This window comes from Tamandua tetradactyla, chromosome 2 (assembly GCF_023851605.1).
Source record: "Tamandua tetradactyla isolate mTamTet1 chromosome 2, mTamTet1.pri, whole genome shotgun sequence".
Classification (NCBI taxonomy): domain Eukaryota; kingdom Metazoa; phylum Chordata; class Mammalia; order Pilosa; family Myrmecophagidae; genus Tamandua; species Tamandua tetradactyla.
The window spans coordinates 53090955-53104885 of NC_135328.1; the positions used below are offsets into that span (position 1 = coordinate 53090955).

At 53.8% G+C, this 13931-nt stretch overlaps 1 protein-coding gene across 2 annotated transcripts in view; it reads left to right on the forward strand.

Moving 5' to 3' along the window:
* The first annotated feature begins 3808 nt into the window (after nt 1-3808).
* NCS1 (neuronal calcium sensor 1) overlaps nt 3809-13931 on the forward strand; it is a 63692-nt gene continuing 53569 nt past the window's right edge. For both annotated transcript variants that reach the window (XR_013169872.1, XM_077147118.1), the window contains exon 1: nt 3809-3933. Coding sequence is in view for 1 of the 2 variants with exons in the window: in XM_077147118.1 (XP_077003233.1) it covers nt 3870-3933 (64 nt within the window). In the remaining variant the exon portion in view is untranslated. The remainder of the gene's footprint in view (nt 3934-13931) is intronic.

Genomic DNA, 13931 nt, shown 5'->3' on the forward strand with positions numbered 1-13931 from the left:
CCAGGTGATAGTAACAGCCACCAGGGATCCATCCTTGCCACCCCCAATGAGCCATCCTAGACCCTTCCCACCAGGTCCCCAACCTCAGCAGGAAGCTGCCCTTGACTCCTCCTCCCCAGAGAGCCATCCTTGAAGCCCCCATGCCATGCAGTTGCACTCAGCTTTTCCTTTCTCACCCCCCCACCTGCCCTCACCATCTAGTCAATTGCCACTCAAGTTCCCTGACTCCTCCACTTCTCCATCTCGACAAAGGCCGCTCCTGCCCAAGCCTCCCACATGTTTGAGAACAGCCCCCAACTGGGTTCTCTGTCTTCACCCTGTGCCCTCCGATCCACACCGCAGCCAGAGCAATCTTCTCAATGTGCAAATCTGGTCGTGTCACCCTTGGTTGAAGACTGGCTGTGCACATTTCTTTGCTGAAAAAACAAACTCCTGTGTGGCAGACAGAACTGAAACCACTACTCTTAGGACAGTGACCAGGGCATCAGAGTTGATCTGAGCCCTTTGTTGAAGGCAGCTCAGGCAGAGGCATTTTCAGCCCAAACGGGCAGGGAGGCTTTGGGTCAAAAGCCAGGTCCCAAGACTCAGTACCTTCCCACATGCTGTCCTCATGGCCTGGAAGATTTTGGCCACCCTTGCCTGGCCAGCTTCTATTCAGCTCCCTCCTCCAGACTCCCGTATCACCTATTTCTTCAATATTTCCACTTGGGTATCTAACAAGCATTTCATACTTCATATGTCCAGAACAAGACCTCTCCTCTTTCTGTCTCCAAAACTGTCCACTCCCCATTTTAGCAAATGGAAATTCCTAGTTGTTCAGGACAAAAACCTTGGCATTGTCCTGGACTCCAGTGTCTCTTCACCTGCCCCCTACCCACCCCCACCCTCCATCCAGTCTATTAGGCTCTATCTTCCAAATCTACCAGTTCTGTCAGTGTTAACTACCGCCATCCTGGTCCTGTCCACCACCATTTCCTCTCTGGATGATGTAATGGCCTCCAGCAGGTCCTGTTTCTTATCCTGGGCCTGCCTGGAGTCAGTTGTTCATGCAATAGCCTGAGTTATCTGGCTAAACACAAGAAAGATTCCTGGAGTCTGATCTCATCTCCTAATTCTCTGCTTTGCCCTCTGAACCCCAACCTCACTTATGCCTTTCTTTGAGACCATAGATGGCCAGCTGGATGCCAATGCACAGCCCGGGCAATGCATATCCCTCAGCTCCCCTCCACCTCTTTCAGGTCATTGTGCAAATAGCGCCTGCCCAGTGAGGCGGTCCCATCTAAAGTTTCACACCCTCCTGTCCTTGTACTTCCCAACCCTCTTCCTACTTTATTTTAATTTTTCACCTCTGGTATACTATATATTTTACTCATGCATTTTGTTTATTTATATTGTCTTGCCTCACTAAATTGCAAGGTCTGTAATTGATGATAGGGATCCCCAGAACTTGGACTCAGCTTGGCACACGGTAGATGTTTAGTAAATATTTGCTGAATGAACAAATGAATCTGTTAAGTCTCCCTGACTCCCTCTGACAGGTGCTTTCCTGGGTGTGTTCCCCCAGTGCCCCCTCTGTTCTCTTGGTGACATTTATCACCAGTGTAATTACATGATTGCTTGTGTGTGAAGGCTCCAACAGGTCCATTTGCCCCTAGACTATGAGCTCGCAGACGAAACAGACCATGTTGGTCACTGCAGTGCCCCACTGCCCAGCACAACACCTGGCACATGAGCAGCAGGCAAGAAATACAGAATGTACACCTACCTGGAATGCTATAGAACTTTAATTGCTCCTGATATCACAGTCTTCCCAGCAGCCCTTGGCCTCCAGCCAGCTCCCCCTCCTCCCAGGCAGCATGCTCATGCTGACTTGGCCAACTAAGGGGTTTGAGTTCGTCCTCACAGTTGGGACACCTGCTCCCAAATCTAAACCAGATCCCTCAACTGTGGGCCTAGCTACCGCTTCAGAATGAGCTGGCACAGGCCAGCAAGTCTGTCCCCATTGGAAGCCTTCTTGGAGCAGGGGCTCCGGCCTCCTCAGTCTAGAAGTCCAGGCCCCCGCCCAGGCCAGGCCTTCAGGGGAAAAGCTGGAGCGAAGCACATTTGGAGGTAGGAGGGGTGTTTAAGGCTGAAAGCATTGGCGACCCTGGTCAGGGTTTCTCTGTCTCCCTAGCTCTCCTGAGTCTCCAAACAGCAGGGGCCACTTGCCCATTGCCTCATCCTTCGCTGTTGCAGACCTGAGAGTGGTCTTACTTCCCACATACTCTGTACCTCCTGCACCATTGTCATTCCTTCCTCAGTTCCTCATTCATGCTCAGAAGGGTTTTGACACCTACTGCATGTCAGGTGGTCTTCTAGGCCCTGGAAATATAACTAGAGAGAAGACAAGAATCATTAGAGCCTCATGGAGCTCAGATTCTAGTGGAGGAGACAGGCAAAAAGACAATGAGTAAATAAAATATGTCCTCAGTTTGTGATCGTTGCTAAGGGGAGAAAAAAATAAAGCAGGGAAAGAGGATAGGAAAGGTCTCAACATGTAGACATTTAAATGGGGTGGCCAGGGAAGGCCATGAGGGGCTCTCTTGCCATCCTCTGCCCCACTTGCTTCTGTCTATCCTGGTGGTACCCTGGACAATCACCCCCTGCACCCCCGCTTCCCTTCAGCTCCTGCCCTCTGAGCGTACCTCCAACTCAGAGGCCAGATCCAACCCTGTCAGGCCCCTGGTAAGTCCTTTCATCCACTCCCCTGGACAGAGGCCCACCTCCTCGAAGAGAGAGGGGCTTACCAGGCCCTGCCTTCTGCGGCACATATCATATCACACACACAACACGCCCACCCCACTTCTCTCTGGAGCCCTGAACCTCGGGCATTCGGTCCTCACTCCCTTCTCAAGGTTTTTGGTGAAGGAACATTTTCCCCACCATACTCCCGTCACCATCTCGAGATGGAGGTCACCTTTCCGAGGCCGCGGGTAGGTGCCTCACCATGCAGGCCGCAGCTTGCGTAGCCGTGCCCTCAGGCCCCCAGCCCCGTGAGGACCAGGACCCCTTCGGGATTGTCTGCCGCGGTGTCCCAGAGCCCCACGGATAGTGTGGAATGAATGGATTTCACCGGGCAGGGACTTGGCCTCATTCCTGTCAGATCTTTCCCCGCCCCTCTCCCCCTCAGAGGGGGCTAAAGGGCGGAAGATCGCTCCGAGGAGAGGGGTGGCGGGTGTGATCTTCTTCCCGCACCCCCAGATGTAATGACGAAAGGGGGAAAGGGGGTGCCCCTCTGCCGGCCCTGGCTCCATCCTTGCGGAGCCCCCCCCCCCCCCGTTCTGCATGCAGAGGGCCTGGCGGAGCGGGTGCGGGGCGGGAGGAGGCGCCGGCTGCTGAGTGGCGGCTCCGCGTCCATCTCCTGGCGCGCCGGTGCGGGCGGGAGGCAGGAGGCGGGGAGCACTGGGGCGGCGGCGCGAGGGAGCGCAGTAGCGAGCATGTGCCGCCGAGCCCAGTAACCAGGGACGACCGCGGCAACACAGCGGCCGGCCGGGTCGGCGCCGAGCCCAGCGCAGCTCCGCGCCGCGGCGCCCGGAGAGGGCGGGAGGGCCGGCGCCCACGCCCGGGCCTGCCGAGCAGCTGCCCCGCGTCCCCGGCCCAGCGCTGAGCCCAGGGCGGCCGAGGAGCAGTGAGCAGCGCATCGCAGCTCGCCGGAGCCCCGCGCCAGGGCCGCGCGGGCACCGCGCAGACAAAGGCGCGGCCCCCGGCCGGCCCGCCGAACCCTCCGCGCGCCCCGCCCGCGGCCGGACCCTGCCCGCGCCGGCCGAGCCGCTCCCACTGGGCGCCCTGACGGGGTCCGGCCCGGGGGGCGGGGGCCGCGGCCGCCGAGGATGGGGAAATCCAACAGCAAGTTGAAGCCCGAAGTTGTGGAGGAGCTGACCAGGAAAACCTACTGTGAGTGTGTATGCGCTAGCGACCCGCCACCCCCGCGCTTCCTGCTCTCCCTCGCGCCCCTCCCCCATCGCCCCATCACCCCCAAACCCTCACCGCTCCTCCCGCTCTACACCCCTCTCAACGCCGCAGCCCTCTTCCTGTCGTCCCATCCCCTGCCTCCACGCGGGACCCGTCCGAGGTTCCGGGGCCCGCGCCCCCAGCCCCCTACCTGGCCCTATTGTTCTAGCCCCCGCCCTCCCCCAACTCTGGACGCGTGTTGCCTGTCAGTGTGCTAGAGTGCACCCCCCACCCCCCACCAGGACCGGTGGGACAGCCCCGGCCCACCCGCGGATCCCCTCTCTGCAGACCTGTGGGAAGGGGCTGGGGTGGGGCAGGGACGGTGGTCCGGGGAGGGGGCCCTTGGTTGCAATGTGGCTTCGGCTGCGCGGAGCCGACTGGCACGAGCCCGGCTGGATGGGTGATTCATGCATCACGATGCTGCTGCTGCTGCTGCTACTGCTGCTGCGAGGTTGGCCTGTCGCCCCCTCCCTGGCCCCGGATCGTGTGTGTGGGGTGGCGAGATTTGTCAGAGCTCAGGGCGGCAGCGACTGGGGTGGGGAAGGGTCCTGGGCACCCTTTTTTCTGCGGGGATTTACAGTCTGAATTCATCTCTGGCCTAAATTTCACCTCCCCTCTTCTATCTTTACCTGCCCAATTACAAAATGGGTTTATGAAGCCGTGTGTGATCTGGTCATCCGATCATTTAACCACTACCTGGAAGAGGAGAGTCTGTCAAATTTCAGACTTTTCTAAACCAGACCCAGTGTGTCCACCTGCACCAACTTCACAACTCTCCAGTTCCTCTGCATCTCCAATTTCTCTGGCTGCCCCCTTCCCTACAATTCTTTGGAGATGCGCTGGCATGCCAGGGATTAATAGCACTGGGTCCTAACCATATTGTCTTTCTATGGGGCTGGCACTTGAGGAGAACATGGCTGTGTTGTTCAAGGGCCTGTGCGTGGGTATTTGATTTGGGAGGGGTCAGTGCTCCTGGACTCAGCTTGGAATTCAGAGCCCATAACCTAGCAGCTGTGTGGGTCCAGCTCCCCAGCATCCGTACTGGAGGCAGTGGATTGACCGCCAGCCCAGGGTGTTGATGGAAGCAAGGGAGGTAGCTTCTGGTGGTGCATTGCACAACATCTGTTTCCCACCCCCGCGCCGACCCCCTTGCCAGCCCCTACCCCCACCCGCATTGGTCTTCCGGGCACGTTTGCAGGTTTATCCAAGCCCATGTTTCATCTCCATGTCCCTCATCCCATGTGCTGGGAACAAAGGGGTCTTTCCTGAGTGGGTGCTTATCTGCTAAGGAAGACGCACTGGCCCTTCTCCAGTTGAATTCTGCAGCTAGGAGCTCATCAACCACTAACTGATCTGCAAAGGGGTGAGGCTTCGAAAACCAGAGGCTCTGTTCTTATTGCTGTCACCCTTTCCCCCAAGTTTGGGGGTGATCCTTTCCGGTCTGGCTGCTGATCTGTGACATGTGCTGGGACCATCTTTAGGCTCAGGCTGGATATGGCCCATAACTATCAGCAGGCAGGCTGCAGATAGGCCCCATGTCAGGAGAGGCAGAGGACCCCGTGGGCTACGCAGGAGTGTTGGGGCATGGGCTGCAGTGGGCGTATTTATCCTGGTGGGGAGCAGGGGAGTGGCCCCAGGAGCCAGGAGAAGCCAGTGTCCTGCTCATTGAGAATGTCGTGTGCCAAGCTCTTTGCATGTGTTAGGACAATGACTCTTCTCAACAGTCCTACAGATGGCAGGTACTGTTACTATCCTCATTTACAGATGAGGAAAACAAGGCTCAGATAGGCGAAGTGGTGTGCTCAAGATCCCACAGCCAGTCACAAGGTCGTGTCAGAATTTGAACTCAGTTCTATTTGGCTGCCCAGCCGTGTCTCATCAGAGACCTCAGAGCACATGTAGAGAAGTCAGGAAGGGCTTTTCTTGTGTGTTGCTTTTGGATTTCGGCTGCAAGCCCACAATGGTAGATTCCGGAATGGAGGAGGTGGACATTTCATCCATCCCTCCTCTCTCGGCAAGTCCGTTAACTTTGAGAGAAGTTGAGTCAACAAGTCTTAGTTAGGAACAGGCCCATGTGGTGTGTCCTGGACTATTTTTAAAGGCCTTCAGAGACATGAAACAATTTTGCCCAGGGAGAGACTTAGCTTGGATACTTTTCCTTCTGTAGAAGCCCTTATTAGGGATGGGTGGGTGGAGAGGTAGTGGGTTCATTGCCTCCTGTCTGTCTCTTTTGCTAAGTCAGGCTCCCTCGGGGCAGCCCCTTTCTGGTCGGTTAACAATTGTACCTCCCATGTGTTAGCATCCAGTAAGTCCCAAGATATTTGTTGAGTTGAAAGTCCCCCAACAAGAAAATAGAGAAAGACTCTGTTGGTTCTAAGGCCAGCAGATGGGCTTCCTTCTAATGGAGAACAGAGATGCTTGCTCTTTGTTCCAGGGGATTCTGGGTCTGTGGTCAAGAGAAGGGCCGCTTAGGAAACACTCACAAATGTCATACTCTCCTGGAGAACTTGTCACATATGAAGATGCAGTAGGTCTGGGCTGGGACCCAGGCATTTGCATCCTTTGTTGTGGAGATGGTGATTCCAGGGAGTCCTGTTGAGAACTGTAGTTGTTGGAGGGTCCTGGAGTAAGCATCACCTGGTGTCCTAGACCACCCAGGGCCCAGATGGACATCCCAGATGTCTATGCCTGTGTCAGTGCTGAGCCCATTCTTGGTGGTGATTCTTCTGCTGCATGGAAAAGACTGTCCCGGTGGTCTCTGTATGTTTGAGGAAGCAGAAGGGCTATAAGTTCCAGCTGTGTGGTCCTTGCTAGACACATCCAGATTCAGCTTGGCTAAAGCCCTCCATCTTTCAGGCTGAAGACTGCAGAGCTGGTGTTTTGCTTTCTCTGCAGAAAAGCCTTTTAAAATTGTTGGTGCTCCATATCCCAATCCTTGGCCTTTCCGGTACAGTCTACATCCAGGAGCAGCAGGAGGTTAGTGAGAAGGATGTACGGCAGTTTGATTTCTTTGAGGTTTGACCCACTTTCTTCCAGCTTGTCAGTGAGGCTGTTGATATCCCAGTACCCCACGGTGTGAGGACCCCATTGAACAGGCCGGTCCCCTTACCTACATGAGCCTCAGTTTCCTAATCTGCAAAATGGGCGTGGTCATGATGCTTGACTCTGAGGGGATGTGAGGAATGAACAGGATAATTCCCACACAGCATTGGGCTTAATACCCGGCAGTCAATATATGTTCACAATCACTGTTAATAATTGTTGGTTTTGACCACACAATTCAGCTCCATCTTGAACTGGTCTTATATATAGTTTGTGGACAAATGTCATCTCCCCACAAAGGAAACTTCCTACTGTCCTAACCTTTGTGTCAAAAACACAGTAGGCATAGAGATCACTGATTGGTTTGTCCGAATCCTAGCTGGGTCTTGTTTTTACCTGCAGTGCTCTACTCCCATCCCCACTTGGCAATACACCGAGATAAAGCAGTGAATGAGAGAGGTGTAATTCCTGCCCTCAGATAGAATCCAGCCGGTAGTCCAGAAAAACCAAGCTCATAAAGCTCAATTCATTTGTCGTGGTCTGAGCTGCATCAGTTTAGAGGCTTCTGGGAGCTCCTCAGGCCTTCTTCTAAGAGGCAGAAGCCCCTGCCCTCCCTCCTTCTTTCTCCTTCTCTTCTCCCCACCATGCTCACAGGTACTCCCCAAGGATGCTCCGTCTAGCACTTCCTCCTTGTTGCTCTTCGTCAGCCTAGGCTCTGTGTCGACCTTGCTTGCCAACCTTGAGTCTCTTCCTTCTTTTTTCTAATACCCAGGGTGGTGCCTGGCACGCAGCAGGCTTGTGGAGGGAAGGAGTAGATGGGAGGTCTGGACAGTCGGCAGCTAACACCTCTGGGATCCAGAGAAGAAAATGGATTCATAGCTCAGGGTCAGGGGCTTGGTGTTGAGTGATGTTAGGTGTCAGCATCTGGGCTCTTGGGTCTTTGCTTTGGTCTGGTCCAAACCTGGGACCCATGCTGGGGGAGGTCCCTTCCTGTGGAATAAGGGGTCCCTCTGATCACTGATCCCTCTGATCCCTGATCCTCCTACCCATCTCTGCTTGAGCACACAGCACAAGGCATTACCTTAGTGAGGGGAGGCTCCAGCCATCACCCACCTTGGGCCTAATGCAGGAGTCAGGTGGACGCTCCATGAGAGCAAGGAACCCTGGCTAGGCAAGGAATAAACCAGCAAGGAGAGGGAAGGGTCAGAGGCAGGGGAGGTGGCGTCTACAGCCCCTATAAATCCTCTGTGCTTAGGGTTAAAATGAAGGAGCCTGGCTTCCTGTCTCCATCGAAAGTCAAACAAAGCAGGAACAAAAAGATCTGAGGTTAGACTTTAAACATTGGGGTGGGACATCTCAGTGAGAAATGTCAACTGTTATCGGGAAGGAACTCAGTGTTCTGGGAGAATGGAGCTGGGTCCTCATTTGGACTCTGTGACTTTTGGCAAATCACATAACCACTCTGGGCGTCAGTTTGTTCATCTGTAATACTTGCCCCCACAACTCCATGGATCAAATGGGGGAGTGCTTTGCGGTGCAGAGAGCTGGCCAGAAGGGGAGTGGGGGTCGCTTGGCAGTAGAGTCTCCAAGAGGGAAGAAGGGCTCAGGAGCCACAAGTGCTAGGGCATGCTTCTTTGTTCTGGCCCTTTCCTTGGGCAGCCCCTTCTCACTAAGCTTCCCTTTCTCCTTCTGGAAAATAGGGATCATAGGATGCCCCAGAGTTGGAGAGGACTCAGGGCGCATAGAAGACTTAGCACAGTACTGGGTTTTCAGGGCACCCTTTAAAGCTCTGTGGTAGCAGCTGGTCCTAAGGACACAAATCCTCCATCTTCTAGAGCAGGACAGGTGGAGCTGGTCTGCAGCCTGCCATGTTGTTGTACAGAAGGAGAAGGAAAGGGTGGAGAGAGGCAGGGACTCACCCTGGGTCACAGAGCCAGGCCTCCTCCTCACCAGCCTGTCCCAACTCTTTCTGTTTCCTTGGGCTTCATGTTAAATGTGACCAGGCTCCTCTGGTCCCCAACCCCCAGTTCCCAGAGGTTCTCACATCTCACTGCGTCAGATGAAAGCCAGTTCTCCTGGTAGACATCTTGAGATTGGAACCAGCTTCTTCTCTCCCAAGGTCAGGCCTAAGTCCCTTTGAGACAGGGTGGGGATGGTAGCGGCGGGAAATGCCTCTGGCCAGGTGGCCATGGGAAGGAATGAACATTTTCCAAGATCAGTAGTTTGCCATGGAACAGGGATGCCGGAAACACAGTTCGAGCTGGGTTTGGAGAGATCATTCTTGGCTGCAGTGCACAGAATGGGTTGGAGGAGGGGGAGGTAGCCGAGGCCAAGGATGACCATGCGATAAGCTGGGGTACCCTGGGGATGACACAGAGGACAGAGCCCAGATGTATTTGGGAAGAAGGATCAGTCGGACTTGGTACATACCTTGTAAACTTGGGATTTTATACTTTTTTTCTAACTTTTAGAAACCTAAGAGCTATGAATATTTACCCACAGCAATAAACGATTCTTCTAAAACATGAGTTTTTAATGGCTATATCAAATGAATACAACCTATTTATTTAATCCCCTGTCATGGACAGATAGGCTCCTTTTTTCCCCCAATATAAACAGTTCTGTGATGGACATCTTTGTACATACATCTTTGCACATATCACTTCTTAAAGATTAATCCCACAAAATGGGGTTTAGAGTTAAAGGCTGTGGACATTTTTAAAAGCTTTTGATTAAAAATTACAAAATTGCTCTCTAGAAAGTATGTTTCGATACACATTTTCAACATAAATGGATGAGAGTGCCTATTTCCCTGCATTCTTGCCAACACTGGATATTATTATTTTTCCTAATCATTGCCAATTTTATGGGGAAGAAGAAAGGTAGCTCACTGTTTTGTGTTGATTTATTTGATTACTATTAAATAGAATCCTAGAATATTTGAGCTGGAGGAGACTTTTGGGGTCATGCAATCCAATGTCCTCATTTTTTTTTTTTTTTTTGACGTGGATAGGCACCGGGAATCGAACCCGGGTCTCTGGCATGGCAGGCAAGAACTCTGCCTGCTGAGCCACTGTGGCCCACCCAGTGCCCTCCTTTTACAAATGGACTTATCAAGTCGCAGAGGGGTTAAGTTTCTCTCCTGAGGTCACACAGCAAATATGTAGCAGAAACCTGGGACTTCCAACTCCTGTTCAAGAATCCTCCCACTGTGCCATACTGTCCAGGGTGTTGGCCATCGGGGTGAGGATGGGGTGTGTTCCTTTCTTCATTGAAGTGTCTTCTCATATGGTTCATCAAAATCTCTAGCTCTTTGGTAAGGAAAAAAAAAAAAACAGTACAAATTAAAAAGCACATCCTTGCCATTCCATTACAAGATGAAGCAATTTGCACATCCTGTGTGTGGTCTGTTTACCTAGGTGTTCTAGTTTGCTAGCTGCCGGGATGCAATGTATCAGAAACTGAATGGCTTTTAAAAGGGGGAATTTAATGAGTTGCTAGTTTACAGTTCTAAGGCCGAGAAAATGTCCCAATTAAAACAAGTCTATAGAAATGTCCAATCTAAGGCATCCATCCAGGGAAAGATACCTTGGCTCAAGAAGGCTGATGAAGTTCAGGGTTTCTCTCTCAAGTGAGAAGGCACATGGCGAACACAGTCAGGGTTTCTCTCTCAGCTGGAAGGGCACATGTTGAATATGGCGTCATCTGCTAGCTTCCTCTCCTGGCTTCCGGTTTCATGAAGCTCCCCGGGAGGTGTTTTCCTTCTTCATCTCCAAAGGTTGCTGGCTCATGGACTCTCTGCATCTCATGGCTACATCATTCTGTTCTCTCTGAATCCCTCATTTTCCAAAATGTTTCCTCTTTTATAGGACTTCAGAAACTAATCAAGACCCACTCAAATGGGTGGAGACATGTCATCACCTAATCCAGTTTAACAACCACTCTTGACTAAATCACATCAACCAGGGAGATGATCTCATTACAGTTTCAAATATACAGTATTGAATAGGGATTGTTCTACCTTTATGAAATGGGATTTGTATTAAAACATGGCTTTTCTTAGGGGACATGCTTCCTTTCAGACCAGTACACTAGGCAAAGAACATCATAAATTCACGTGCAAAATTTCCAGTTCACTTGCAATTGGAGTCAGATTTGTAGCCAAGGACAGGGCAGCCATGTTGAGGGCGTGGAGTTTGCCAGGCCTGGTTTAAAGGCTAGCTCAGTCAATTTCTGGCTGTGTGTCCCTGGACAAGTCCCATACCTCTCTGCAGCTCTGGGTGCCTCATTTGTGAGCTAGGGGCGGACAGCAGGGTATTCTCTGCTGGGCGGTGCCTGGGGACTCCTCCCAGCACAGAGACTGGCAATAGTGAGTGCTCAACATATATCTCGCCGGGAAGAAGCTGCCTGCTGTCAGTGTCAGGAGCCCTCGGGTTCGTTGGTAGTGGGATGGCAAACACGCAAGGTCTCTGTGTTTGGGCCAGCTGGGTTGGTGACCGGGTCATTCTGCTTCAGGCTCCCTGCCCTCCCAGCTGGGGGGAGAGGGACCACCCTGGCATGAAGGGTCTTAGGATGCTGGGTGGGCATGGGCTTTTGAGGGCCGAAGAGCAGCCTCCTGGGCCTCTGTACCAGAATGATTGAAAGCTGGAGAGAGACGTTGGAACCACCAGTTTTCCCTGGGGCTGTGTCCCCTCCTGTGCAGCCTGCCTGATGGTGAGAGTCCATGGGAAAGCGCCAGAGGGTCTGTGAGATCAAAGGATGATGTGAGCTGGGCTCTGGCGGCTGAGGCTCTTCACCTGTCTTGGCCTCAGGCATGATTCTTGATTTCTCAATGCCTCAGTTTCCTCATCTGTGAGTTGGGGATCATAATACTCCTACCACAAAGGGTGTTAGAAACAACAGAGACACCGAACTTGTTGGTTCATCTGGAGCAACCAACAAGCTTATCTTTGAGAATGGAGAATCCATAAGCAGCAAGGCCTCCGCTCCCTCCCAAGAATCTGGAATTCAGCTTCTCTGTGCTCACTGTTCACCTGTGTTCCTCACGGGAATCCTGTGTGGTCCTTGTTTTACAGAGGAGGAAACTGAGGCTCAGAGTGGACAGGCGCTGGCCTAAGCCACTCGGCTGGTGAGCGGCAGAGCTGGGCCTTGAGCCCCATCCTGTCTGAACCGGAACCCACACTCTTAACCCCTGGGCCATAGTGTGTGTGTGTGTGTGTGTGTGTGTGTGCATGTGTAGCTGGGAAGCCGCCAAGGGGGTGTGTGGGTGAGCGTGAGCAAGTGTGGGCGCCTGGTGTCGGTGTGCAGGCGGGGTGAGTGCTGCAGATCACGTGTACACTCCCTGATTCCTGTGTGCACACTCTTGAGTGTGAGTGATGGGGGCAGGTGTGTGCCAGGAGTGGGTGAGCAAGTATAGATGTGTGCGCAGGTGCGTGCTGGCGTGCGTGAGGGCAGCTCTGTACAGGTTGTAAATGCAAATGTCATGGGGGAGGGGGTGTTTGGAGGGCGGCACAGACAGGCCTGGGAACCTGCATCAGAAGCTGGGAGCTCAGCTGCTGGCTCCAGGACCAGGCGGATTTGGGCAGACTCCCCAGCTCCAAAGACATGGGTGCCACTTCTCAGTCTTTTCCTGCCAGCTGCCTTGGGACAGTGGTGGGGGAGGGGGGCGGGTATAACTGGGAGGAATGAAGTAATGCCGACTCCTATTTACCTCACAGTTTTAATGGCCTTGCAGTCTTGCCACAGCCCTAGGAGATACGGATCAGTGTGTCTGTTTTACAGATGAAGAACGGGAGGCCTAGGCAGGTTCAGGGACATGCCCGAGGTCTCACAGTCAGTCGATAGCAAAGCTGGGGCTCAGGCTCAGATCTTTGGGTTGCCAAAACCATGCTCTTGCCCGCCGCCCTGCCCACGTTGCCAGCCTCCCGCAGTCATCCTGAGCCTTGCAACCCTCAGAGCTGCCTGCCAAGGGGACCGAGGGAGCATCCTACACTGGCCAGCCCGCCGGTATTCCTGGGCCGGGGCTGGGTGGGGGATAGGTCCTTCCAGCTCACCTCTCATGGCCCTGCTGGTCCCAGATGTTCTGCCTCCTGCAGGGGACTTGGGGTGACCTTGGCCTCAGCTTCCTCTAGAAACAGCAGGAGACCCGTGTTTGGAGAAGTCAAGAAGTTGACAGGAGTGTGCAGCGGGCGTCCCCCACCTCAGCCCCCTCCCAGACCTTGGGGACTTTCTAAGGCCCTGCCGCATGGCTGCCAGGCGGTTGCTGCACGTGTGATCTATGGAACCCTCCAGTTTACAGTGTCAGCACTGTCCTGGCTCTCAGGGAACCTGCAGGCAGGGGCAGGGAAGCGGAATGCAGCAGGCGTCTGTCGAAATGCAGCCTCCTCCCCCCTGCCCCCCCCACCCCCCACCTCAAGGAAGAGGCGGTGGAGACTGAGAGCGTGGCGCAGGCGCCTCGGGAAGTGTCTGTAGAACGAGGGAAGAGACCAAGTGTGGATGATGCAATGTGGAGCTCAGGGGCACAGTGACAGCGGGGCCCTCGGGGTCTGGAGGCCCAGGAGCAGCACCCCTGGAGACTGTGAGCAACTTGAGGGCTGTCGCAGAGGCTGTGGCCTCCCGGTACAGTGCCCAGCCCAGAGCTGTGCACGAAGCAGGCCCTGGGAACCGTACCTCTGATCAGCGCCTTGAGCTTTCCAAAGGGCTTTTGCATCTCCTGCTTGGGTTCGCCTCCTCCCTTGGGGCTGGACCTGAAGGTGCTTCTGCCCAATAATCTGATGGGGCAGGGTATCCCCTAACTTGCTGTGGACTTTGATTGCTTCTCTCTGGGTGCCCCTTCCCCTTCTGTCGTGCTCTTTGTGAGATGGGATTCACCGCTTCTCAGCCCTGGGTGCCTTGATGGT